At 39.6% G+C, this 24085-nt stretch overlaps 1 protein-coding gene across 1 annotated transcript in view; it reads right to left on the bottom strand.

The window, feature by feature from the left end:
* Positions 1-21405: 21405 nt before the first annotated feature.
* Positions 21406-24085, bottom strand: part of LOC109413972 (protein lethal(3)malignant blood neoplasm 1) — a 48407-nt gene continuing 45727 nt past the window's right edge. The window contains exon 3 of the mRNA XM_019687705.3: positions 21406-22610. Coding sequence (XP_019543250.3) covers positions 21589-22610 — 1022 coding nt within the window. The 3' untranslated portion in view covers positions 21406-21588. The remainder of the gene's footprint in view (positions 22611-24085) is intronic.

The raw sequence follows: 24085 nt of genomic DNA, 5'->3' as shown, positions 1-24085 counted from the left end.
CCTGATCGGTTTTCAGGAACCACCCACACACGTTCCTCCAGCGCACTCCAGTCGACACAAACCAACCACCACAGTAGGTACAGAGTTGTAAAAATTACCGTTCTGCGTTTATTTTTTGCCATTCTTCCTAAACCAAACCACCTACTTCGGTCTCGGTGTGGCTGGATGATGCGGTTCGTTACATTGAACTTGAGCTGAGAGCTGACAGTGACTGTTTGTTTCGTGCTATTGACGTTTTATGGCACAATCCGGTAAAATAATAATTAGAACGGATTAATGGCTCCCACAGAGGACATCCCACGCCTCCCAATGCTGGATGGAACAAGACCAATCCACATTAATGGTCTGTCACTGTCAGTCTGTCTCTTTGGACGGTTGAGGAAAACCAACACTTTTTTCTTCATACCGTTTGACAATGTTGTTGTACTGCCGATGAGGTTCGATTGCGGTGGAAGGTGTGTACTGGAACGCAAATTCCGCGTGGTTTGATTCTTTGTTGGCTTTACTGAACCATGGCTCTCTATATTGAATAGGTTTGCACACGGATCGGAGGCGCTAGTTGGTTCGTTTGGCATGTCATGAAAGCAAACACTTTTGCCATCGGTGTAGGTTGTGTGCAGAATAGGATAAATTGATAGAAATGTTTCTTGTGGATGGTGCCAATAATGGCAACTCCTTATTCTAGTGCTATCTGTTGGCGTTCTAAAAAAAGAAGCTGCCTTTAGTTTATGAAAATGCGATAACTACGTAAAATGGCAATTTTTCTTTGCTTTTGTAAACGTGGTGACAAATTACCATTGGTTGTTATGTTCAACACAGGATTTCATTCCTCCTTCTTCTCTTGGCGTATCGTCCTCACTGGGACAGGGCCTGCTTTTCAGCTTAGTGTTCTATGCGCACTTTCACAGTTATTACCTGAGAGCGCCCCCTGCCAATGATCATTTCGCATGTCTGAATTGTGTGTATGGCAGGCACAAAGCCACTCGATTCATAAGGAAATCTAGAAAATTTCCTTTCGAAAAGATCCTGGACCGACTAGGAACCGAACCTGTCATCCTCAGCATGGCCATGCTGGTTACCCGCGCGTATACCGTTGCGTCTTTATGGATCTTTGGATTGAACTGTTTTTCGTAAAAACTTGTTTTTCTGGAAGGAGATTTTTCCTCCCGACGCAGGTTTCGTGCAAGTCTTTTTGCAAGGGTTTCCAACAAAGGTCATCGAATCAACAAGCGTTACTAGTGATCATTCGAATCAATATGAATGCTTACACAGCATCATGCGGTTGAGGGCCCAGATGCAAAGGGATTTAAGTGATCATTTTGTCAATTTTGAGCAGAGTATATAATTTTTTCAGATTTAAAGCTTTCAGGAACATTTTAAGGAATATTTTTTTTAATATATCAGAGAAATTTGGGTCGATTTTGAAACATCATACATTTTGAATGCGATGAAAAATTGGAGAAAATTTTTAAACCTTATATACTTGAAATGTGTTTTGTTACTTACATCCCTCTGCTTCTAACCCCCCAATTATGTTCCGTCAATGAATTCAATTTCAGGAACTTTCTTGAGTCACAGGATTACAAGGGTATCGAGTGATTATTTGAAGAATACAGAACAGAACATAGTTCATTCTCACACAGCATCATTATACTCTATTCTCTCATATTCAAAGTGTACATAGATAGCCAAAAGCCCGCTTGAAATCCCATTGAAATCTCCGTTGAAACTTTTGCAAAGCTTCCTTGGAGCTCACTGAAACTCAAGGACCAGCCTCCATCCCCCCCTTTGATTTCCCATGAAGTCCTATTGAAACAAACCTTAAATCTCTATCAACCTCACCTAATACAACATTGGAAGCCGTCCAACCACGTTTGAAATACCCCCAAGCCCCCCCAAGTCCCTGAGTCCACCTAAAAAAAAGACCATTTGGAGCCACCCTAAAGCTCCTAAGAAACCCCCTGCAATTTCAATTATTCCAACGGTCATCTCCATGAAATTTCCCTGAATCCTCATGAAACCAACTTGAAACCTGCCTAAAACCCCTCTAAAATTTTCTTTAGCGTTAAATTATCCAGCCAGTTATCAACTACACTTTTAAATTCCAAATTCTTTAGGACTAGAGGTTCCAACCCGGGATATCCCGGGACAAAAAATCCCGGGATCTTGAAAAATTCGGGATTTCCCGAATCCCGGGATAACATTTTTCACCGTCCCGAAAATCCCGGGATTCCTCCTTGCACATATTTTTCGCTTTGAATTTGAATTTGGAGAATCTCTGAAACGTATTCGAAGAGTCGTGATTTTTTTTCAAAAATCGCCTACAACAAAAAATCACGAAAATGTTACATAAACCATTTCAACTGTGTGTGGACATCAAAACTCGTTGAAACTCGACTGAGACAATGCTGGAGCACTTCATTTACGGTTTTGATAGCATCAAAGAGATTTTTTTCGAAATAGGCCTTTCTAGACTTATGTTGGACATGGACAATGATTATGAAGCTGCAAAAAAATCATCAGCAAGCTCTTCAGCCAATCAGACTCGCTTCGGAAGCATTGGGAAGACGAGATGCTATATTATTGTCTACGGAAGGCAGCTTGAATTTCTTGTATTCGAAGCTTACAAAAAGTAACTCCAATGTTGGAAACGACCTCTTCCATGCAATCATGAAAGGAATCAACAATCGGCACCAAAAGGAAATAATAACAGCGCTAAAGTTCCTTCAAGGTCTTCCGTCGTCAACGCAAGTGCCAGCAGAAAGCTCATCGAAAACGCAAATGATTAAGTTCATCAAGAAACTGGGAGTTCGATTGTTGCGAGACTGCCAAAGACAGACCGATAATGATGCTGCCGAGTTGAATGCTGGATTGTCTTGTGTGCTTAACACCATCGAGCATGCGCGAAGATCTGGAATCGGCTATAAAGTAATATGGCAACCCGTCTTAGACTGATTCGGAAATTATTGAATTTTCGAAAGTAATTGCGAAAGAGTTGTCACTTTTTGAGCTACATAGTAAGTTGACTCCGAATCTTAAAATCGAACTCCGGATATATCCGTTCTAAAAAGCGACCCTCACTGTTCGTTGAAATCATCAAAAACATTTGCTTCTTGAAGTCGTATGTACAGAGAACGAATTCAAATTTATAAGACCAGTTACTTGACGTGAACCATTTATTTATTTGATATGATGAATACATATAACATATTTCTGATCGCAAAAATGTGTTTTTAAGCAGAATGAAAAATTTCCCGGGATCCCGGGATTTCCCGGGACATGCAACAAATTTTATCCCGAATCCCGGGACAACCAAAATGGTCGGGAAATGGAACCTCTATTTAGGACTCTTGAGTGCAGGAATCCAACAGAAATTTCCCGGAAACCGCTTGGAACCGTTCCTAAACCAACCTAAAATATTCATTGAAAGTCTTCAATCACCCTGACTCACCTCGATATCTCTAAAACCAGAACACCTACAAAAATGCCGCCTTCAGAAAAGTTATTGCTAGAGAGCATCTTTGTAAGTCTTTAAGTTTTGGAGAAATCGGGATGAGTCAGTGTGATGCAATATTGTTGCAATACTTTTTGTGAGTCAATACTTATGACGGATAGTGTATGTTACATTCTGGAGTTTCCCTGAAATTCTCTGAATTCCCCAATGAAACCCCCAGAAACAACAGTGAAATCAACTGGAAGTCCCTGGAACTTCCTTGATGCCTGCCTGACAACTCCGTGATGCCTGTCCGAAGCTCTTCTGAAACCCTCTCAATCCCGTCTTGAAATCATTCTGAAATTAACCTGAAATCCTCATGAAACTCTATTCGAAACCCACCTTAAACTCTCCTGAATATAGCCTGAAACTCCCTTAAATTCTGACATTCACTTGAAACTCCACATGGAACATCCCTAAAATCTCCGTGATCCTCCTCACAGAATCCCCCCTAAACTCCAGGTGATTTCACCTTAAAACCTTACCCTCAATACTTCTACAATCCCCAGAGTCCTCATTAAAACACTCCATGAACTTTCCGGAAACTCTCACGAAACCCACTGATATCACCCCGAAATTCCCCTGAAACCCCTTCGAAACACCCTGATAACCTTTAAAGTCCCCTGAAACTCACAAGAAACCCTCTGGAGTCTCCTTGAGGTTCACATGAAGCCCCCCTGAAACACCCTGAATTCACTCAGAATTCTCTGAAACCCGCCTCAAATATCCCTGAAGCCTGTCGAATCCCTCGAAAATTCCTCTGACATCTCAATTGAAAAGCTTTTGAAACTCCCTTAAATCCATTCAGAAACCCTCTGTAACCGTTTTAAAATAACCTTTCAATATCTCTGACACTCCACTCAAAATTCCTCTGAAACTCTACATGGGACATCATCGAAACATCCGTGTACCTCCCAAGCACCGTTGGAAGCACCTTCAAACCTATTTAGGTCAGGTTGTCCCTAATATTCCCTGAATTCCTACTAAAACCCTCTTTGATCCCTTTAAAACCCCCCGGAAACTTCTGTTAGCCTCTAAGCATTCAGGAAACCCTCACAAGCCCACCTCTAGAAGCCTAACCACAAGCCCCTAAAACCCCCACCCCATCCTGAAATCATCTGAAACTTCATATTTAACATAACTGCCTGAACCCTCTTGGAAACATTCTTGAACCCCAGAAACCTCCATTGAAATGCCCCTGAAACTCCAATACAGAAACCGTATGAAACCAACTTGAAATCTCCATGAATTTGAAGCTTACCTGAAACCCCACTAAAGCTTGCTTAAAACCCCCTGGGAACCTCCTCCAAAATCATCATGAAACCTTCTGAAATCGACGTGAAACCACCTGAGGCCCTTTGGAGTCAGTCTGAAATTACCTAAAGCCTGCCTGAAATTTCCGGTAAAACTCCTCGTCAAAGTCTTCTAAATTTCCCCTGAAATTCTTCTGAATTCTGAGACTCCACGAGCTCTTTAAACCGCACCTGTAATCTCCATGAAATCCTCTAAACCCCTACTAAAATCTTTTTTGAACCCCTTCAATAGGCTAGCTCTAGTGGCACGTTCTTTGAAAACTAGTTGGAACATCCACAAAACACACAAACTATTCTGAAATTCCCATGGATTCCCCATGAAATCCCTCTGAAACCACACTGGAACTCATCTATATACCCTCTCATCACTTTGAATCATTCAGAATTATCTATGAAACACTTTGGAGTCTTCCTGAAATCGACAATAAACTACCTTGAAATCACCTGGAAACCCTTGAGCCCACCTAAATCCTCCCCGAAGCCTTGATGAAACTCCTCCGAAAGCCTCAAGGAAATTCTTCGGAATCTTCCTGAAATTACTTTGAAATCCCCGAAGCTTACCTGAAACTCCCCTGAAGCCTTGAAGTTTATCTGAAATCCCCTTGAAATTCCCCTTGAAACATCCCAAAAATCTCCGTGAAACCCCTCAGGAACCGTCGGAGCTCCATCTGCTTCTGTTCACTGACTGCTTCTTCAAATCTCGTCTGAAATAGCGCCAAAATTCCATAAATCATAGCTAAAGCCCATCATGAGCTCTAAAGTTCCCACGATACACATTGGAATCTCCCAGAAATTTCCCTGAAATCCCCCAGAAACCATTATGAAACCCTCCTCCAAACCTCCAAATCCTTCTGAAATGCACCTTAAATCCACTGAAACTCCCGAACAGTGATGCCAGACGATTTCCTGTATTGCTTGTTCAAAAATCTGTATGACATGCTAAATTTTATCGTATACAAATCGTGTGGCTTTGTAGCCGCGCGGCTAGTGTCACCAAGCAGTGTTGCAAAAAAATGGGGTAAACTGAACTTTAATTTAATTTGTAAAAATTCTGACTTCACAAGACCTGGGTTGAAACCGACCTAACATTGTTGAATTGATCATTTCCAAATTTTTGGAACAAATCGTTTTCGATCTTTGGGTAGCTAAAATTTGACACCGTCCTCATCAAACAAATGTACAGTACCTACTTGGCAAGACTTCACAAGAGCGATTAGCAGAACTAATCGATCAACGAGAAACCTAAACTCGTATCGAATGAGTTACAGTTCCAAATTGCGCAAGCACGGTCCCTCGGCATAGATATGACATATATTTTCTTTTGGTCATCCATCTACTACATGGACGTATCCAAGTTAGTCGGTAGTTAGAAACCAAAAACCGCCAATCGTGCACGGGAGCTGAATTACCTCACAGCAGCCAGCGGTGCCGCGCCGCAGAGAATCACACGGCGCAATTCGCCACACTTGGCACTGCTTTCTGTCACTACACTATTCGATCAGTCCCTGTTGAGTAAGCGCCCTCATGTGCGAGCGTGCAGGCCCCCAACTGCCCTGATTGTGTTTACAACGGGCGCGCGTTGGTTTAATGTGGTTTGGCGCATAGGTCGTCTCACTAGCCAAAATCGAATGTTAATTCTTACGGATTGCAGGTGCGGGTGATTGGAGACCTTCGCATTGCGAAAAAATAGCTCTCCATTTCGTTTGCAGAAACTTTCCTCTTCCAAAACCTGCGGAATGCGCGACTGAGGGTGGTTGTGAATTTCGGAAACTGTGCTTGTAAACAAGCCAAGTTGTCCTCGAAATATGGCTTTAGACATCATTATCTAATATTGTCTTCTTGTCTTCTTGTCTTCTTGTCTTCTTGTCTTCTTGTCTTCTTGTCTTCTTGTCTTCTTGTCTTCTTGTCTTCTTGTCTTCTTGTCTTCTTGTCTTCTTGTCTTCTTGTCTTCTTGTCTTCTTGTCTTCTTGTCTTCTTGTCTTCTTGTCTTCTTGTCTTCTTGTCTTCTTGTCTTCTTGTCTTCTTGTCTTCTTGTCTTCTTGTCTTCTTGTCTTCTTGTCTTCTTGTCTTCTTGTCTTCTTGTCTTCTTGTCTTCTTGTCTTCTTGTCTTCTTGTCTTCTTGTCTTCTTGTCTTCTTGTCTTCTTGTCTTCTTGTCTTCTTGTCTTCTTGTCTTCTTGTCTTCTTGTCTTCTTGTCTTCTTGTCTTCTTGTCTTCTTGTCTTCTTGTCTTCTTGTCTTCTTGTCTTCTTGTCTTCTTGTCTTCTTGTCTTCTTGTCTTCTTGTCTTCTTGTCTTCTTGTCTTCTTGTCTTCTTGTCTTCTTGTCTTCTTGTCTTCTTGTCTTCTTGTCTTCTTGTCTTCTTGTCTTCTTGTCTTCTTGTCTTCTTGTCTTCTTGTCTTCTTGTCTTCTTGTCTTCTTGTCTTCTTGTCTGTTTGTCTTCTTGTCTTCTTGTCTTCTTGTCTTCTTGTCTTCTTGTCTTCTTGTCTTCTTGTCTTCTTGTCTTCTTGTCTTCTTGTCTTCTTGTCTTCTTGTCTTCTTGTCTTCTTGTCTTCTTGTCTTCTTGTCTTCTTGTCTTCTTGTCTTCTTGTCTTCTTGTCTTCTTGTCTTCTTGTCTTCTTGTCTTCTTGTCTTCTTGTCTTCTTGTCTTCTTGTCTTCTTGTCTTCTTGTCTTCTTGTCTTCTTGTCTTCTTGTCTTCTTGTCTTCTTGTCTTCTTGTCTTCTTGTCTTCTTGTCTTCTTGTCTTCTTGTCTTCTTGTCTTCTTGTCTTCTTGTCTTCTTGTCTTCTTGTCTTCTTGTCTTCTTGTCTTCTTGTCTTCTTGTCTTCTTGTCTTCTTGTCTTCTTGTCTTCTTGTCTTCTTGTCTTCTTGTCTTCTTGTCTTCTTGTCTTCTTGTCTTCTTGTCTTCTTGTCTTCTTGTCTTCTTGTCTTCTTGTCTTCTTGTCTTCTTGTCTTCTTGTCTTCTTGTCTTCTTGTCTTCTTGTCTTCTTGTCTTCTTGTCTTCTTGTCTTCTTGTCTTCTTGTCTTCTTGTCTTCTTGTCTTCTTGTCTTCTTGTCTTCTTGTCTTCTTGTCTTCTTGTCTTCTTGTTTTCTTGTCTTCTTCTCTTCTTGTCTTCTTGTCTTCTTGTCTTCTTGTCTTCTTGTCTTCTTGAATGCATTTTGGAGCGTATGATTCTCAATTAAACTGTGACCCTGTTATTAAAATCGCGGTCATACCACAGTACGAAAAAAAATCCATAATGTCTCCTGTATCAACGCGCCTACGAGCATGCAGGCCTTAGATTGAAATCTCGAGCTTTTCAAGTACATACAGTCGAACCTCCATGAGTGGATGTTCCTTGACTCGATATCGACTCAAGGAGGTAAATTTTTCCATACTGAAAAATAATTTCTGGGTTACTATGATGGTCCCTCCAAAATGCCTCCAAAAGGATTTCTGTTCCACTACTCGATATTTCCATGAGTCGATGCACCCTTCAATATCGACTCATGGAGGTTTTACTGTACTTCAATGGAACGGAAGCACACCAGTTTACTTTCTTTTGTTTGCTCTTGATCTGAAGTAGGTTGTGTTCTAGTCGGCTCGTTAACTTATTTGTCTACTTAAAGATTCTAGAACTTTGATTCCAATTTGCCTTCCATACCAAGCTTCCATGTTGGTCCAGAACGGCCACCACGCAATTGTCGCAGAATTCAATTAAAATTAATGCAATCCAACTTGATCGCTCTACACGCGCGGGCGCGTGGTTCGATTCTGGGTTGGGTTGACTCTGCGTCGCCGCCGATTTAATCGGGTCAAGTTACCATTCTAGGAGAGGTGTACCATTAAAACGGGGTTGCAAACAACCGCACACACGTACCGAACGCCGAACGGGCAATTGATGTCATCCCGTAGGATAATTCCATCAGCACGAGGTGAGGCGTTCCAGTCCAGCTGGCCCGGGCACCGGGTAGTGTCAACAGCCCCTGGGACCATTATTGCGTCCGTCCAATGATATTTATTCGCGTTGTTCTTTTTGCGGACGGCCGTCGACGAAGACCAAGACATGCGGTGGCGGTCATATGCTCAATTGTCCTCTGGGTAATGGTTGATCTTGTTTGACATTCCCGGTTCGAATTCGCTCGGGTGTGGGTTGAAAGTTGGAATCCGGTTGCTTGTTGGTTCTGTTGCGTCGGATTCGGTGTGGGTATGTACTTTGGGTATAGCGGTTATTCTGAGTCATGCGCTGAAAGCTGATTGAGGTCTGGATGGTGGGATCATGACGGAATTTGTGCTAATTTCGAAAAGGTTTGATTGTTGAAGACGGCAAATGAGAAGTTTCCGGATGGATCTTGAAAATATGCGCGCAATAAGGTGTGCCTATAGTCTAATCAGCATCTATTGATAGATGAATGATAAGAATAATGACCTGAAGTATGAGCTCTACGAGTTCAAAAGGGTTTGAACACCGGGTGTCCAAAATATAGGATGTCCCAGAAAGTATGGGCACAACTTTGTACAACGAAAATGCAATCATTTTCTTAACAAACAACAATTTTTATATTTTCGTATTTTTATTCAAAGTATTTTCATTGATACATGTAAAGAGTTTATACATTAAAAGGGATTTTTGTATGCAGAATAATTGAAAGGAAAAAACAACTTTTAAAACTTCTGCACAAACTACTTTTTTACGGTTTTGCCAAAAATACAAATTCGGAGCAATTTTTTCGAATTTTTTTTGGCATGCTATATTCGAAAACATGATGCCTTAGATGGTTGATTGAAATTTTTTATAAAAATATGTTTTTCCTGTGCATACGGGTACTTCAAAATTTTGAGAAAATCGAAAAAATCGCATTTTCTATTTCTGGATGAGACATGCCTACAGACATTTGAGTTTAAAAGAATGTTTTAACGAGAATTAAAATAATTCAATCTACACTTTATAAAGCTGGAGCATTTATTTAACTTATAGTGAAATTTAATTGTAGTTTTCTTCATGCTATGATATTAATTCAGAAGCTTGTTTTCTACTAGTTGAAAATCGGGTTTTCAAAAATATCGACTTTGGTGTTTTTATTCATTTTTCAGATTCAAAAGTTTAAGTTTTCAATTCAAACTAAGGGTTGTATAATAGATACGCATGCAGAAATTCTCGGATATATTTTTTTAAATTTTTATTGAGCTTTATTTCATGAGCAGAAAACAATTTGTTAAGCGATGCCATTGAAAAATATAGCATTTTGTGCAGAAGCTTTGAAAGGTCTTTTAGGGAATGTTCTAACGCATTCAAACGAAGTGTAAAATTCAAATTCTAATGATTGGCATTTGGTGTTAATATATTAAGGCAGGATATATGTGAAAATAAAGATTGTTTATGCATCCATTCCCAAATGGCAGAGCTGCAAAGTTGTGCCCATACTTTCTGGGACACCCTATATGTGCCTATGAGGGTTCAAAATGCATTGGCGTGTCCAAAACAGCAAATACTTATGCTTTTGAAAACAGGTATTTCCATCAAACTGTCATGATCGTTATGTGTAAGGATCTCTAATTCTGTTTGATTATGACTTAAATTCAAAGTACCTACATAACATCCACACCGTGAAAAAATTCTAACGAAGAGAACCTTCAGAGTGGCTCTTGAAATGCTCTCTCCAGGCCCCAACCAGAGCAAATAGGTGTCCCCCAAGGATCGATTATAGCGGTTACATTTCGGCTGCGTTTTGATACGGTCAATAACAGCTGTAGAACTTGGTTAAACATAATCTGGACTAGTTTGAAACCACACAGGACCTATAATTAGGCAGAGTCGGCCAAGTTGTTATCGATAGTCGCCTTCTATACGGACTGGAACTTACATGCCTTGCCCTCGGTCGGTGAGTCCACAATCTAAGTCCCATTTACAACGGGCACATACGCACCACATGTCTATACTGAAGCTGGACTCAACCCTTTTAGGCATCATGTTTCCATAGCTTTCTGAACAAAAGCAGCGTCGTTCCCCGAGAAGACAGCCGATCATGATAGGATATACCTTTTCGAAGAAGCGTGTAGAGTTCTCACCCAGACAACCAGAAATCGCATAAGGAGGTACGCTGTACATCGTATAAAGTACTATTTTAACTCACTATCGCATATATATATTCGGCTGAATGACAATTTTCATCGCATATGATGTTATTTTTTGAACTTATTGCGAAGTATCAGGTAAAATCACATAAGAGTGTAAATTAACTTGAATAATGTATCATAACATCGTAGTAGACGATATTCTGATGTTTTATTGCGACGAACTTTATTTATTCGCAAAAGAGTTCGAGCGCACTGAATTCGTATAATTGCGCACTGCGATGAATAAACGACTTCGCTTGGTACTTTTCTTGTTATGTCAGTGAAACTCGCATTAGTGTGTACAAACTAAAACGCATAAAAGTAAAAATAAACTCGTTAAAATGTGCATACAAACTCGCATAAGCTAGAATCGTTAACGTTGGTATATTGCGATGTGATATGTGATAACAATGAAAGAGGTGCTGTTGGAGTGCCAAAAAGCTACAAGAAAATTAAGTTATAATTATGGTTACAAAATAAGTTATAAAGCCATCATTTTTGTTTTAATGACCTGATAATTTATAATGGGTGGTGCTAGCAAGAGAGAGGTAGGATTACTGTGCGGAAAACCACATTTCGTCATTTTGAGCTCTAGATAGCGCACGGAAACCAAGTGCATTCCAACACTGAGGTGAGTTAGAAGGTCATGACATTTAATCAGTGTGATTCATAAGTAGTGTTTGGTGTTCAGTGTGAAGTGTGGCTCAAAAATCAATACTGAGGTGACAAGAATTGTTTTTTGATTTTTGAATATTATTACGTCGCATAAGATGGTATATTACGTCGCAATAATACACACCGTGCATCGCATAAGATATCGCCTGAAGTCATATAGCGTTATTATTTTTCCATCAATGCACGTATAGCACCTCTACTTTTGTACGCATAAGGCACTTACTGCATTTTATGCGATGTAACTTTACCGCATAAAAGTACGTATAACATGAACATAAACTTCATTATACGTGTGAATTGGATGTCTGGGCAGTATAGCGGCCGGTGAGGATGTCCCCCCGGTAGCCAAGATCTATTGGCTTGGAGACAAATGCTGGCATTTGAAGAGAATTCATATCGACCGTAAAATTCAATCAAAGTTTCGAGCTGGCGATAACTCTGGCCGATTACGTTAATCTGTACTGGAGATTTTGAAGAAAATACCCTAACCACGTCCATCGATTCATAGACTGATTTCTCTCAGTTGGGGGGTTGAATTGGAGTCTCCGGAGATGTCTCATTGAACTAAAACATGCCACCCCAGTGCACTATGGGGCGGCTCCATAGAAAGTGGTGGCCAAAAATATTGTTTTGGTTTTTCCGCATTTTTTGAAAGTATTCTAGTTAGATTAGCAAAACATTAGTCAAATTTATGTATTTTCATCACATCTGGAAGGTGTAATTAGTATTTAACCCAGTTAGGAACTACTTATTCCTGATCAATAAAAATAAACGTTTGTTTTTAATTTTTGAGGCAGTTTATATGCAAATCAAAACTAGAATAAGATTGCTATGCATAAGATAAAATAGGAGAGGTGAAGGTGGAAGCACCCCCCACCACCCCTTCGAGACAAATTTGCCCCCCCCCCCCTTCCCTTTTTTCAAAGTTATATAAGAGTATTGTTTTATCAATAAGCTATTTTGGTAAAGAATTGTTTATCTAAGGTACACCGGGGCAAGTTGAAACGGGTGGGGCATGGACTGGAATTACCCATTTTTTACTAATATCAATTAACCGTGTAGTCCCAACAACAACATCATTTTAAAGTTCAGACAATAACGTTTCCAACGGTTGATTAAATACCAACTCTGATATCTGTGGCGCAATGAGTTTCCATCACAGAGGGCCAACATTTTGGGAATCTAGGTTTGAACTATCTGGCTATCAAATGGTATAATACACGTCATTCAAAGCAAGTAAATTTTTCGATTTTTGGCCACCACTTTCCCCATAGTGCAGTGTTCCGATCATCCCTGGATTCAGATAATCATCAAAAATACACACACCGAGAACAAAAAGTTTCGCAAGGATTGCCGTTCTTTGCGGAATTCCTGGAAACAACTTTCCCAAGCCGATGAGAAAACAAAAAATCTCGTTACAATGCACCTGAATAGACCTGATAGTGATAATTTTTAAAAACAGTTTGCGTATTCTTCCTTGTAAATTTTTGTCGTTTAGTTTTCTTGAGATCTTTTATGAATCTTTTGTAAACTTGTTTATGATTTCATTATTATCACCATCATTTCTTATACTAGTATATATGTATAAGTATACTGTAATATTATGAAGATTCTCGCTTTAGAAAACTTTTATGGCAATTTACGTATTATTGGTGACTTCTTTACAATTCCGGGTAAACTTCCGTTAGCCTAACGATTGAGGCTTGGAATTTCCTATCCGACGACATGTAACTAGATTCCCGATCTTACTGAATATTCAATATAATACAAGGATTTGTTCAGGAATTCGTCTAGAGATTCCACCATAGTTTCTTTTTAGATGATTATCCACGGATTCCTTCAGAAATTTTTTCATGAATTTCTTCATCAATTCCACCCTCTAGAGGATCATCCAGGAATATCACAAAAAGTTTTTCTAGGAAACCATTCATGTTAAAGAATGAATTGAATGAATTATGAATTATTTCAGAACTTTTTTCGGTGATTCTTTCAGAAAATCATCCACGGATTCCAGACATACAGTGATTTTTTTTCTAGAGATACAAATATTTCTTCTTAAAACCTTCCAAATGTTCTTACAGAAATATTTTTCAGCGTTGCCTTAAGATAATTTACCAGCGAAATGTAAAGAAATATCTTCCAATTTCCCTTATGAAATTCTTCCAGAGATTTCATTAAAAAATTCTCCATTAATTTCCTAAAAAAATTCTATTGAGAATTTTCTATGATTTTTTTTTCTAAAATTGCTAAAAATATTGATGAGCGTTAAAAAGCGTCACGAAAAATTTGTCCATTTTGAAACCCTCGTCTCCTTATGGCAAACGTTTTATATGGGGCCTCTGAAATTCTTTCAGAAATGCGTTGGCTCCTTCAAAAATTCATTCATAAGTTTTTCCAAGTATTCCTCCAGAGATTCCTTCAAGAGTTCCTACGTGTATGCCTTCATTAAATTTTCTCGGAAATTCTTTCAGGATTTGTTCCAAAGATGCCTTTGGGATTTTTTTCTGAAAATCTTCTCTTCAAACTACTACAGAAGTTCCTTTGGCAATTTGTCATGAGATTTTTCTATTATACTTTAAAGAAACTAAGTTTTTCTCTAGACATTCTTCCAGAATTTCCCCAGCGTTTCTCAGGAAACTCGTTCAAAAAATCCATGAATTTTGATGAGGGGTTCCTCCACGTTTCCTTTCTTTTGCTTCTTGAGGAATTCCTCCAGATATATTTCCAGAGACTTCTTCAGTAGCTTAAGGATTTTTTCATGAATGTCAGTACGGAATGTCATCAGAAATTTGTCCATGAGCTTTTTCAAAAGTTCTTCAGCGATTCTTCAAGAAATTTTTCCAATGCCACCTTCTGGAATTCCTTGGAAAATTTTGTCAGTGGTTTCTAGAAGGCTTTTTTGTAATGCTGCTCTTGCGGTCCTTTAGAAATATCTCCTGGGATTCCTTCTGAGATTCCTCTAGGCATTCTTTCAGATACTCCTTCATAGATTTTACAGAGTACATTCTTCATGAAATAACATTTTTTTTTTCAAGGAATCCCTGAAAGAATTTCTAAAGATATTCCTGGAGATACTTCCGGAAATTCCATGATTTTTTTTTTGAATATTTCCTGATTGAACTCATGCACAAAATTATCCGAAGCAATTTATTAAAATGGAAGAGTTTCTGCAGGAATCTCTAGCGAATACCCGGAGGAACTCCTAGAGATGGCTCTGGAGCAAGACCTGGACCTCCTTGAGGTAGCTCTGGAGGAATTCCTAGATGTTATGAAAAACTTTTGGAGGAATTTAAGTAAAAATTTCTATGAGGAGTTTCTGAAAAAAATCACTGAGGATATTTCTAAAGAACACTTTTGAGGAATTTCTGAAGTAATCCCAGAAAAAAAATCTGAAAGAATCCTTGAAATAATGTCTTTAGGAATCCGAGTAGAAACTGCAGACACAGGTATTGACGGAGTACTTAAATAAATCATAAAATACATTTCTGAAGGAATTCTTGGAAGATGTTCTGAAGCTACCGTGGGAGAACTGTTGGAGATACTTTTGGAGGAGTAATTTTTTGTAAAATGTCTGGGGGTATAAGTGAAAAAAAAACTTCTGGAAACATTTTCTGAAATCATCGCTAGAGCAATTTTCGGAGGAAACCTAGCAGAAATTTGAACCAATCTGGAAGAATTATTGAAGGAATCACTAAAACATATTACTAAAGATAATGAACTTTTCGAAGGCATCTCTTAAGAAATGTCAGGAAATCTTGGGAATGCTCTGCAGTTATCCCGCAAAGAATGTCTAAAGATATTCCTGGAGAAACGCCAAGAAATAATTCCAGAAGTGATTTCTGAAAGAATCCCCAAAATAATTTCTGTATATATTCCAGGAGGGCCCCGGAACGCATGCAACTTTGTGAACCTTGAAAATCATTATAAGTTACCTGGAGAAGGTCTGCAATGAATCTCTCAAAAATGTATAGAAGCATTATTATAGTAGTGATAGTTTTTTTTGAAACCCATTATTTTCTTACTCACAAAAAAAAACAAAATTTAACGATGTTTTAATGAACTCAACATATACATGAAAAAGTGAGTTCGAAAACGCGAAGGAAAAAAAAATACTGTAGAGCGGATTTTTTTTCGACTTTCCATACAAGGTTGATGATTTGAAATCGATTTTTGTTCTATTTTTAAGCAAAGTCGCCCACTTCATTCATCCCATTCTCCGTAGTCAACGCTCCGATTGAGCTGAATTTTTCATCGTAACTCACTCTACATATGACATATCATATGAACGTTGAGGAAGAATTTTTTAATTGTTTTTTTTTTTCTTGCTGAAAAAAAAAATATCTTCATATGTTTTTGGAAATTTTTCTAAAATTTAACCCTCGAGCGATCGCGCTGTTGTATTTTGTACAACACACGTTCAAAAAATCTCGGTTTTTTGTACTCAGCATTAGCGTGGTGCTGACGCAGGTAGTCAAACGCGCGAGTTACGGAAGGTTAAGGAGATCGTCCCTTAAACTAGCGAATATCTTGAATTTCATCAATCTGACGTAAAACCTGCATTGAGAAGATTAAAAGGTATTATATTCAGCACTTAATTTATGGAGAAAGATTAAAAATTAGTTGAAAAAAACGCAAGATGCTTGAATTTTAGTTTTTGTTGCGCAGAAGTCACTATGACATACTTCTAACAAATTAATACTTACTTGCTAGAAGTAAGTCACAGTGACTTCTGCGCAACAAAAACCTGTGCTGCCGTGACTCTTCTATGACAAGTGAGTTACTTGAGTTGTTAAACTCGATATTGAGTGAAACTCAAAAACTGTTCTACTTAAAATTTTTTGTAGCACGGTGTCGAAATCAGCACTAAATTATGCTTTAAAAACTTTGGTCGATGACAGAGACTTTCGTTTTATTTTGTAAACAAGTGTTATTAGCCGTGCTGAAAAATTCATTTCGTCATATCTAAATTCAATCACCTACAGCTCATTTAAGAAGCTGAACCTGTTAATATGGTATATGAAAAAATGAGCGGCTAGGCCACTTCTGCAGGAAAGTCACGAAAAACCGCTGAATTAGGGAAGGACAAATCTCCGGGTATTATATGAGCAAACAAAATGAAATTATTTACTTATACAGTGCATATACCTATCATTCCAAGAGATGATGATCACTAAGCACAAACAGTGAATGAATATGTCTGCAGTAAAGCTAGGAAGAACAGCTTTTGAATAAAAGAAGGCAAAATGTCTGATAGAAATATAAGCAACTAAAGAGTCAATAATTATTTCAGTAACAAAACTTAAAGGAAAAAATCCTAAACAAAAAATCTAACTAAATTGCCATCAAATACTACATCAACACAACTTGAATGAACAGCATATAAATGAAAGAAGGAAACAATTCCTATGGAAATGTTAGTGGCTGAAATGCATATGATTTCGTTAACAGCACTACTTATAATTTTCTCTCAATCACGGAAACAAATCTGATCCTATTTTTATGATTCACAAATCATAAAACATAAATATTTGTCATTTTATGAAATCATGATCAAAAATCATAGTTTCATAAACTGAGCAACTAATATCATGATTCGTTGCAACCATTTTTATGAGCACGAACTCATGAAAATTTTCAAGCGTTACGCGCACTCCGCACACCTGTCAAAACGTAGTCATTCAGTGTGGGGTATCGCTGGCGAATGGTGACAAAATGTAAAAATCCATTATTGTGGGAATATAGATTTGAATAATTATTATATTGTTACTTTTTTGGGTTCTTAGTGGTCTAGCGGGGAATCGTGAAAACATTCTCCCAAAGAAACTGTAAGTAAAAAAGTGCAGAAAATGTTATCTTACGTTTTCTTCTGCACTCATTCCTTAAGTCGATTACACGCCATCGTTCTCGTTTCAGCTCCGTCCAATTCTGTTCCGGCTTCCTTTGGTCGACTTCCTCCCCATTCCGACTACATTTTTCCGTTCTTTTCGACTGCATAAACGGCGCAGGCACCGTCCCGACAGCGTCCGGTTCAATTATTGTTCCGGCTCCGTCTAACGACACGTGAGTAAAAAAACTCTTGAAAATGACTTCTAATTGAGAGTGAAAAAATGATTTCTAAGTAACATTCGATTGCACGTCATCGTTCTCATTCTAGCTAAATCGGCTGCGGCTTTTAACCCCCGCCCGGATCCGTCCAATGCCGCAGCACCGTCCCGACCGCATCCTTCTGTTCTCGTTTAGGCAGTGTCCGATTCCTGTGCCGGCTCCGTTTAACGACACCGACTCTGATCCAACTGCATACAGCCGGGCCTCTTCATAATTCGCCCCGTATCTATTGGATCCCGTTCCAACTCGGTCAAACAACAGAATAACACCGACCCTGTTCTGACTCCAAAAATTGTTTTAAATAAATGATACATCAACAAGAAAATCTATCAGATTCATAAGCGATGCACACCCGAAACCATGATTCGAAATCTCCAAAACATGATTTACTTTCATGATCCTAGAAAATCTGTCATATTCATAAGCGATGCGCACCCGGAACCATGATTCGAAATCTCAATAACATGATTTAGATCGTAGAAAATCTGTCAGATTTATAAGCGATGCGCATCCGAAACCATGATTCAAAATCTCAAAAATATATTTAGCTTTATGATTTTAGGAAACAAGTAACGCATTGGTAGCGTTACGAGACAATGGATCATACTATCATGATCATAAATCATGGTGTATTTTTATAAAACGAAAATGTACTAGGCTCATAAAATCATGAGCCGTTTTTATGATTTTTGGGAGCAGAGTTTTACCCGTGATGAGTAACAACAAAGACTCATCAATTGTTTTATTCTTATAAGTGAGACACACCAGCTGGTAACTTAGTCTACTAAAATTTTTGTTCCTTCGACCTTTTGTCTTATTCGACCTTTTGTCCATTCGATCATTTGTACCATTCGACCTTTTGTCCCATTCGACCTTTTGTCCATTCGACCTTTTGTCCTTCGACCTTTTGTCCTTCAACCTTCTGTCCTAAAGCCCATCAGCCAATTATGGCATCGAAAGGCACGTTGTCAAAGGCTGCCAATTGGTCAGCGATATCTAAGAAAACACCCAAACAAGATTGCTTTTGAGCGAATGCTTTCTCGTTATCGTAAACAACCTTGTGTAAAAGAGTCACAGTGAACTTACCAGATTGGTAGGCATGTTGGTTCACATGAAGAGGCACGTTGGCTAGATGAACATCACGGATGTGATAATTCACAATGCGTTCTAAGCATTTCAGAAGAAAAGAGGTCAAACTGATAGGTCTGAAACTTTTTGCTTCTCCATACGACGCACGACCCACTTTCAGAATAAATTTCACAGTAATATCCCGCCAAGATTTGAGAATATACCCAGTAGCAAAACTGCAAACAAGTATTTTTTTCAAAACATGTTTGAAGTATTCAAATCCCTTCTGAAGCAAAATAGGATAAATCCCATCTCCCATCCCATCCCATCCCATGCTCCGAGCCGAAGCCAGGGAATCATAACTACAAGAAAAGACACCAGGTTCATCCGAAGATGTAATATCTACACATCCAGGGAAGTGTGTGGTGAATATGCATTCCAGAACTTCCTCATCAGAGGAAGTCAGATCGCCATTTGGCAAACGAAGTTCATTCACTCGGAAATCCTTAGATTTCGCAAGGATTTTGTTTATCCGACTGACTTCACTCAAACTGGAAACATTTGTACAAAGGTTGTTCCAATTGGATCGTTCAGCAGACCGGAGAGCTTTCCTGTAGGCCTTGCGAGCCGACCTGGAAGCCGCCGAACCACCCGAACGTCGCCTGTTCCAACTCTTTCTACATTGTTTCCTGAGTTTCACCAGTTCCACCAAGGGGTTCCTCTTGTGATCTTCACAGACCGTAGAGGGCATGCTTCTTCAAAAGCTACCATGATGAAGGTCGTTGTAGTGTCAACGGCATCATCTAAATCACTTGGAGTGTCAATGGACGGTGAGTATCCATGAAATTTGGCCACAACCAAATCAATTAAAAGATCCCAGTTTGTTGACCGGGGTTTCCTGAAACGCAATGTTTGCGAAGTAACATTTAAATGTTCAAAAAAGATGTAGCGATGGTCAGATAAAGATTCTTCATCTGACACATGCCAATTGGTCAGCTCGTGACTAATTCTACTAGAGCAAAGCGTTATGTCTAACACTTTCTCTCTAGCAGATACCATGAAGGTTGGGCGGTTGCCTATGCTAAGAAATGCAAGATCTGTACTACTTAGTTACTCCATCAAACTGGAGCCTCTCAAGTTAATGTCTGAGCTGCCCCAGATGACGTGGTGAGTATTAGCATCACTGCCAACAATTGGCGGAAGACCTTTTGAAGTACAGTATGCGATGACTTGTTTGAATGCATTCGTAGAGGATGGTTTATCATGTGGAAAATAAACCGAACAATTGACATATTTCCTGTTGAGGTTTCCAACAGATACATCAATTTTGATAGCACATACATCTCTGGCGGTTAGTTCAGATATGAGTGTAGCAACTATTGTGTTGTTGACAAGCACACAGGCTCGAGGCATGACACGTGAGTTTGCCACTTGGGCTATACCATTTTTCATAAGTCTGCAAAGATCGTTGCTGTTCTTTTATGCTGAAGATTGATCTGAGCTATCCTAACCGTAGCCACTACCCAAACTAGGTAAGAATAAACTCTTCACAATAACTGCATCAATAAACCCAGATCGGTATCGACTAGAAAACGCCAAAGGCGAGGATACGCAGAATACACTGATTAAATCGCATAATGCGAAACCATATAGGTGAAAATTTAAACTAATTAATTAACAACATCTTTATAATCACGCCTTTATTTAGCCTCAAGTGAGACTAAAGAATTACAGCTGATTGTCTCGGAGAAACACAAGGTCCATGGCACCATTGCTCCGGATAGCGCAGTAAGGGCAACATACTGTGGAGGGCGGCCTGGTACTCCACAGGCTCCGTTAGCGGTTAGATTTTTATTAGACCCCCCCTAGCCATTCATTCCTAAGCACGGTAAGCATAAAGCCGCATCACACCATGGATTAGGGGTCACCTGTTGGTGGATTCTTACCACCGGAACAGGCGGTCCGTAGTGTTATTCTTAGCCAATTGAGACAGTCGCTACCGACACAGCTATATAAGCTGATCGAGAAAAGAAGTTAATATTCATGATCAACTTCATACGAGCTCGAGCAGCCAGCTTTAGCCACAGCCTTGAACACTTTCGGAAGGGTAATGGCTGGTTAAAAGTGAATTTACGCATGTACACATTTAAAATAAAGTACCGTATTCAACTGTTCTATTTTCGATAAAAGTTCAGATTACCGAATGTTCAGCAACATATAACCGAAGTTCGTCAAAAAATTACCGAACGTTCGGTAAACTCTACTGAATCATCGGTAATGTTTACCAAACGTTCGGAAAAAAATAGCCGAACTTCGGTAAAACTGTGCTGAACTTCGGTAATCCGTACTTTTACCGAAAATAGAACAGCCGAACAAGTGATTCTGAAATAAGTATGATAATTATTATTATTATTAATTTTATTTGTGAGATTATAAGCCCGTGGTTGGTTCATCTCAGGTGATTGGTAAGAACCAGATGGGCACCTCGAAATTGTCAGAGTTATGATTACAGAGTTTAGTGTATAGTGGATAATTTTGGATTAAGGAAAAGAAGTGGGTGCACAGTGGGGTTACAATAATGAACAATTGACTACTGGAACGTTGGTAGTATCTATCAATTCAATCAGGCTGTTCTCAAAATAATTTTTTAACACTATCATTCACAATGTATGTTTTATTCCACAAAATTTAGACTATAATATCGAACATGCGGCGCTATAAATATGGTTATGTACAAGTCGAAACGGGACTCTGAGTATTATTCTTCTGAAGTGAATCTTACGCCCTAGCACTTACAAATATATCACCTAATTTCGCGATCTCGACCTCAAACCCATCCCGATCACGACTCGCCGCCCCAGAACCACTTGAAATCGAACCCTTTCAGGCCGGCTTGTTTTTCCGTTTCCTCCCGTGGCGTTTCCTCCGGGCTGACCTTTTCGAACTTGATGTGCGGCTGGAAGCCAAATTCGTTCGCCTTGTAGGTGACACCCCGCCGGATGCCATCCCGTCCAACGGCAAAGTATCCACCTTCTTTGTTACCCTGGCGGTCTCCCTGCTCGTGGTGGCCGTGGTAACCGACGGTGTAGTTGAACCGGTACAGCAGCCCGTTCAGAATGTGCTGGATCATCATGTTGGCAGTGTTGATGTGATCGAGTTTGTCTTTGGGGGCGGTGGGTGATCCACCACTTGCGGAATGTGGTGATGGCTTGGAGGAGGGTTGTTTCGAGTTGGAAGCTTCGTTGGGGTTTACACCGGCGCTGTTGGAGGATGGTGGCTCTAGTGGCTGAGATGACGGTATTCTGCTGGGCGGTTGCATACTTTCGGGTGATTGAGGTTTTGTCGACTCTTTCGAACTGGGTGCTTTCGATGAAGGTTGCTGCTTATCGACGAGCTTTTGCGGTGTTTCCTCTGGGGAGGATTTGGGGTAGTCGCTGGGGGTGGTTGTGATCGGTTTGCCGGTCGTTGTTACACTTTCGATTTCGTTTTTGTTGACTATTTTGAACGGAGGTACATACAGGGTGCTGGTTTCTGGCAGTGTTGGTTCCGTTGAGGGTTTCATAGTAGTCGTTTCCGGAATTTTGCATCCTGAGCAGGCGGCATATCCGGCTGGTTTTGGGGCTGGTTCCGTTTTGGCAGTGGTGATTATTCGGAATGGTTGCGGGGTTGTCGATGTGGTCGTTGTTGTAATGGGGGTTGTTGTAGGAGCACTAGTTGTTGTAGGGGGAGCTGTCGGTCCCAGCTTGTAGTTTTTCATGCTAACAATTTTGAAGTTGCCGTTCTCGTCGGTGGCGTAAACTGTTACATGATAAACGTTGTCCGCTGTGATGAAACCGAATTCTCCCATGATGATACCGTTTATGTCTAAAAGAAAAAATAGAGGAAAAATTATAAAAAAATCTTCATATTCAAAACATTTTTTTGTGGATCAAAGCCAAAAACTAATCGAAACTCGGTGTTTCATACAATATTTTGAACACAAAGAGGACAACATTATGAAGTAATTTTGGTCTCTGACTGTACGATCAAAAAAGCACTTTAATTAAAGTTCATCATTGTAGTGAAGACGAGGCAAATAGTAAATGAGTAAAATCGAATCACCTTTACGTAGCTTACGTTGAGTGTGTATTGATGACAGATACTGCAATGAACTCAAGGGAAGAAAAAGAAGCGAACGGATCGAGATAAATTTCCCTTCAGTTATATGACGAGTGTTACGAAGAACGATCGACGTAGAATTGGAATTTTGTTTTTGTTTATAATAATAGTAGATTTTGAATACGACAATCATGACTCTATATTATAGGTCTCTGGTTGAATGATTGTTGGCCGAGGCGGAAAACCCACGATTGTGTGACGTTTGTCTATAAAACCATTCCCCGGTAATCCTTTTGCCGCCAGTATTGCATTTGCCAGAAAACAGGTAAACAGAATCCCCATAAAACTATAAGTCAGAGAATGTATAGTTAAGCAGAAAGTGCCATTCCACAAAATGTAGTCACTTGTGTGCAATTTTAATGGAGTAATGTGTTAATTATAGTTGTATATTTGTGCATACAAACTCGCCTGTCAAAAAGAATCACTACCAAAAACATGTTTCAATCGAATTTATATAACAATAAATAATAGTTGTCTAAAAAAAGGCATTAGAGGGTTAACCCTCGAGCAGTCGCGTTTTTGACCAGACCACTCTCAGTGACACCACACTCACGCTGTGCACTACAAGTGGGCTAATATTGTAAACAACATGTGACCAAGGATGCTTGATGTTAAGCTAGATTGACCGCTCGCAGTTGCTACTACACGGAAAAACGAAAGTACCCAAAAGTGAGTTCATTCCACCCAACTTCGAGGTTGCGTGCGGGAAGCCAATTTTGAGTTGCTGGAGTCGATGTTGAGGTAGGTAGTTTGCATTTAGGCGTATACGGCCAAAGTACCTTAAGCCAAGGTTCTTTTTACTCAACCGTCAGTTAAAATTACTCAACTTTCGGTACTGTGCCACTTTCTCAATTTTGGCTTCCCTCATCGAACTCTCAGAGTTGGGTTGTTTTGCTTTTCACTTTCTGACAACAATAAAGAGAGCGAATGAAACAGGATGCAAAAAAGAACTCAAAAGTGAGTTTAAAAATACTCAAATTTGGGGTATCTTGTTTTTCAGTGTACAGTATCATCAGAACAGCTACACTCTCACAAGAAATCAATGAGATAGCTGTTTTGGACTAACAGTCATCTTCAGTGTGTGGTGGTCTTGTATTTTTAGGCAACAATAATGACGCCTGCTGCGTCAGGTTACAGGGTCAATTTAGGGAAGGGGAGGATAGTGATGATTGCAATCGCTT

Source organism: Aedes albopictus, chromosome 2, assembly GCF_035046485.1.
Source record: "Aedes albopictus strain Foshan chromosome 2, AalbF5, whole genome shotgun sequence".
NCBI classification, from domain to species: domain Eukaryota; kingdom Metazoa; phylum Arthropoda; class Insecta; order Diptera; family Culicidae; genus Aedes; species Aedes albopictus.
This window is presented reverse-complemented; position numbering and strand designations above follow the sequence as displayed.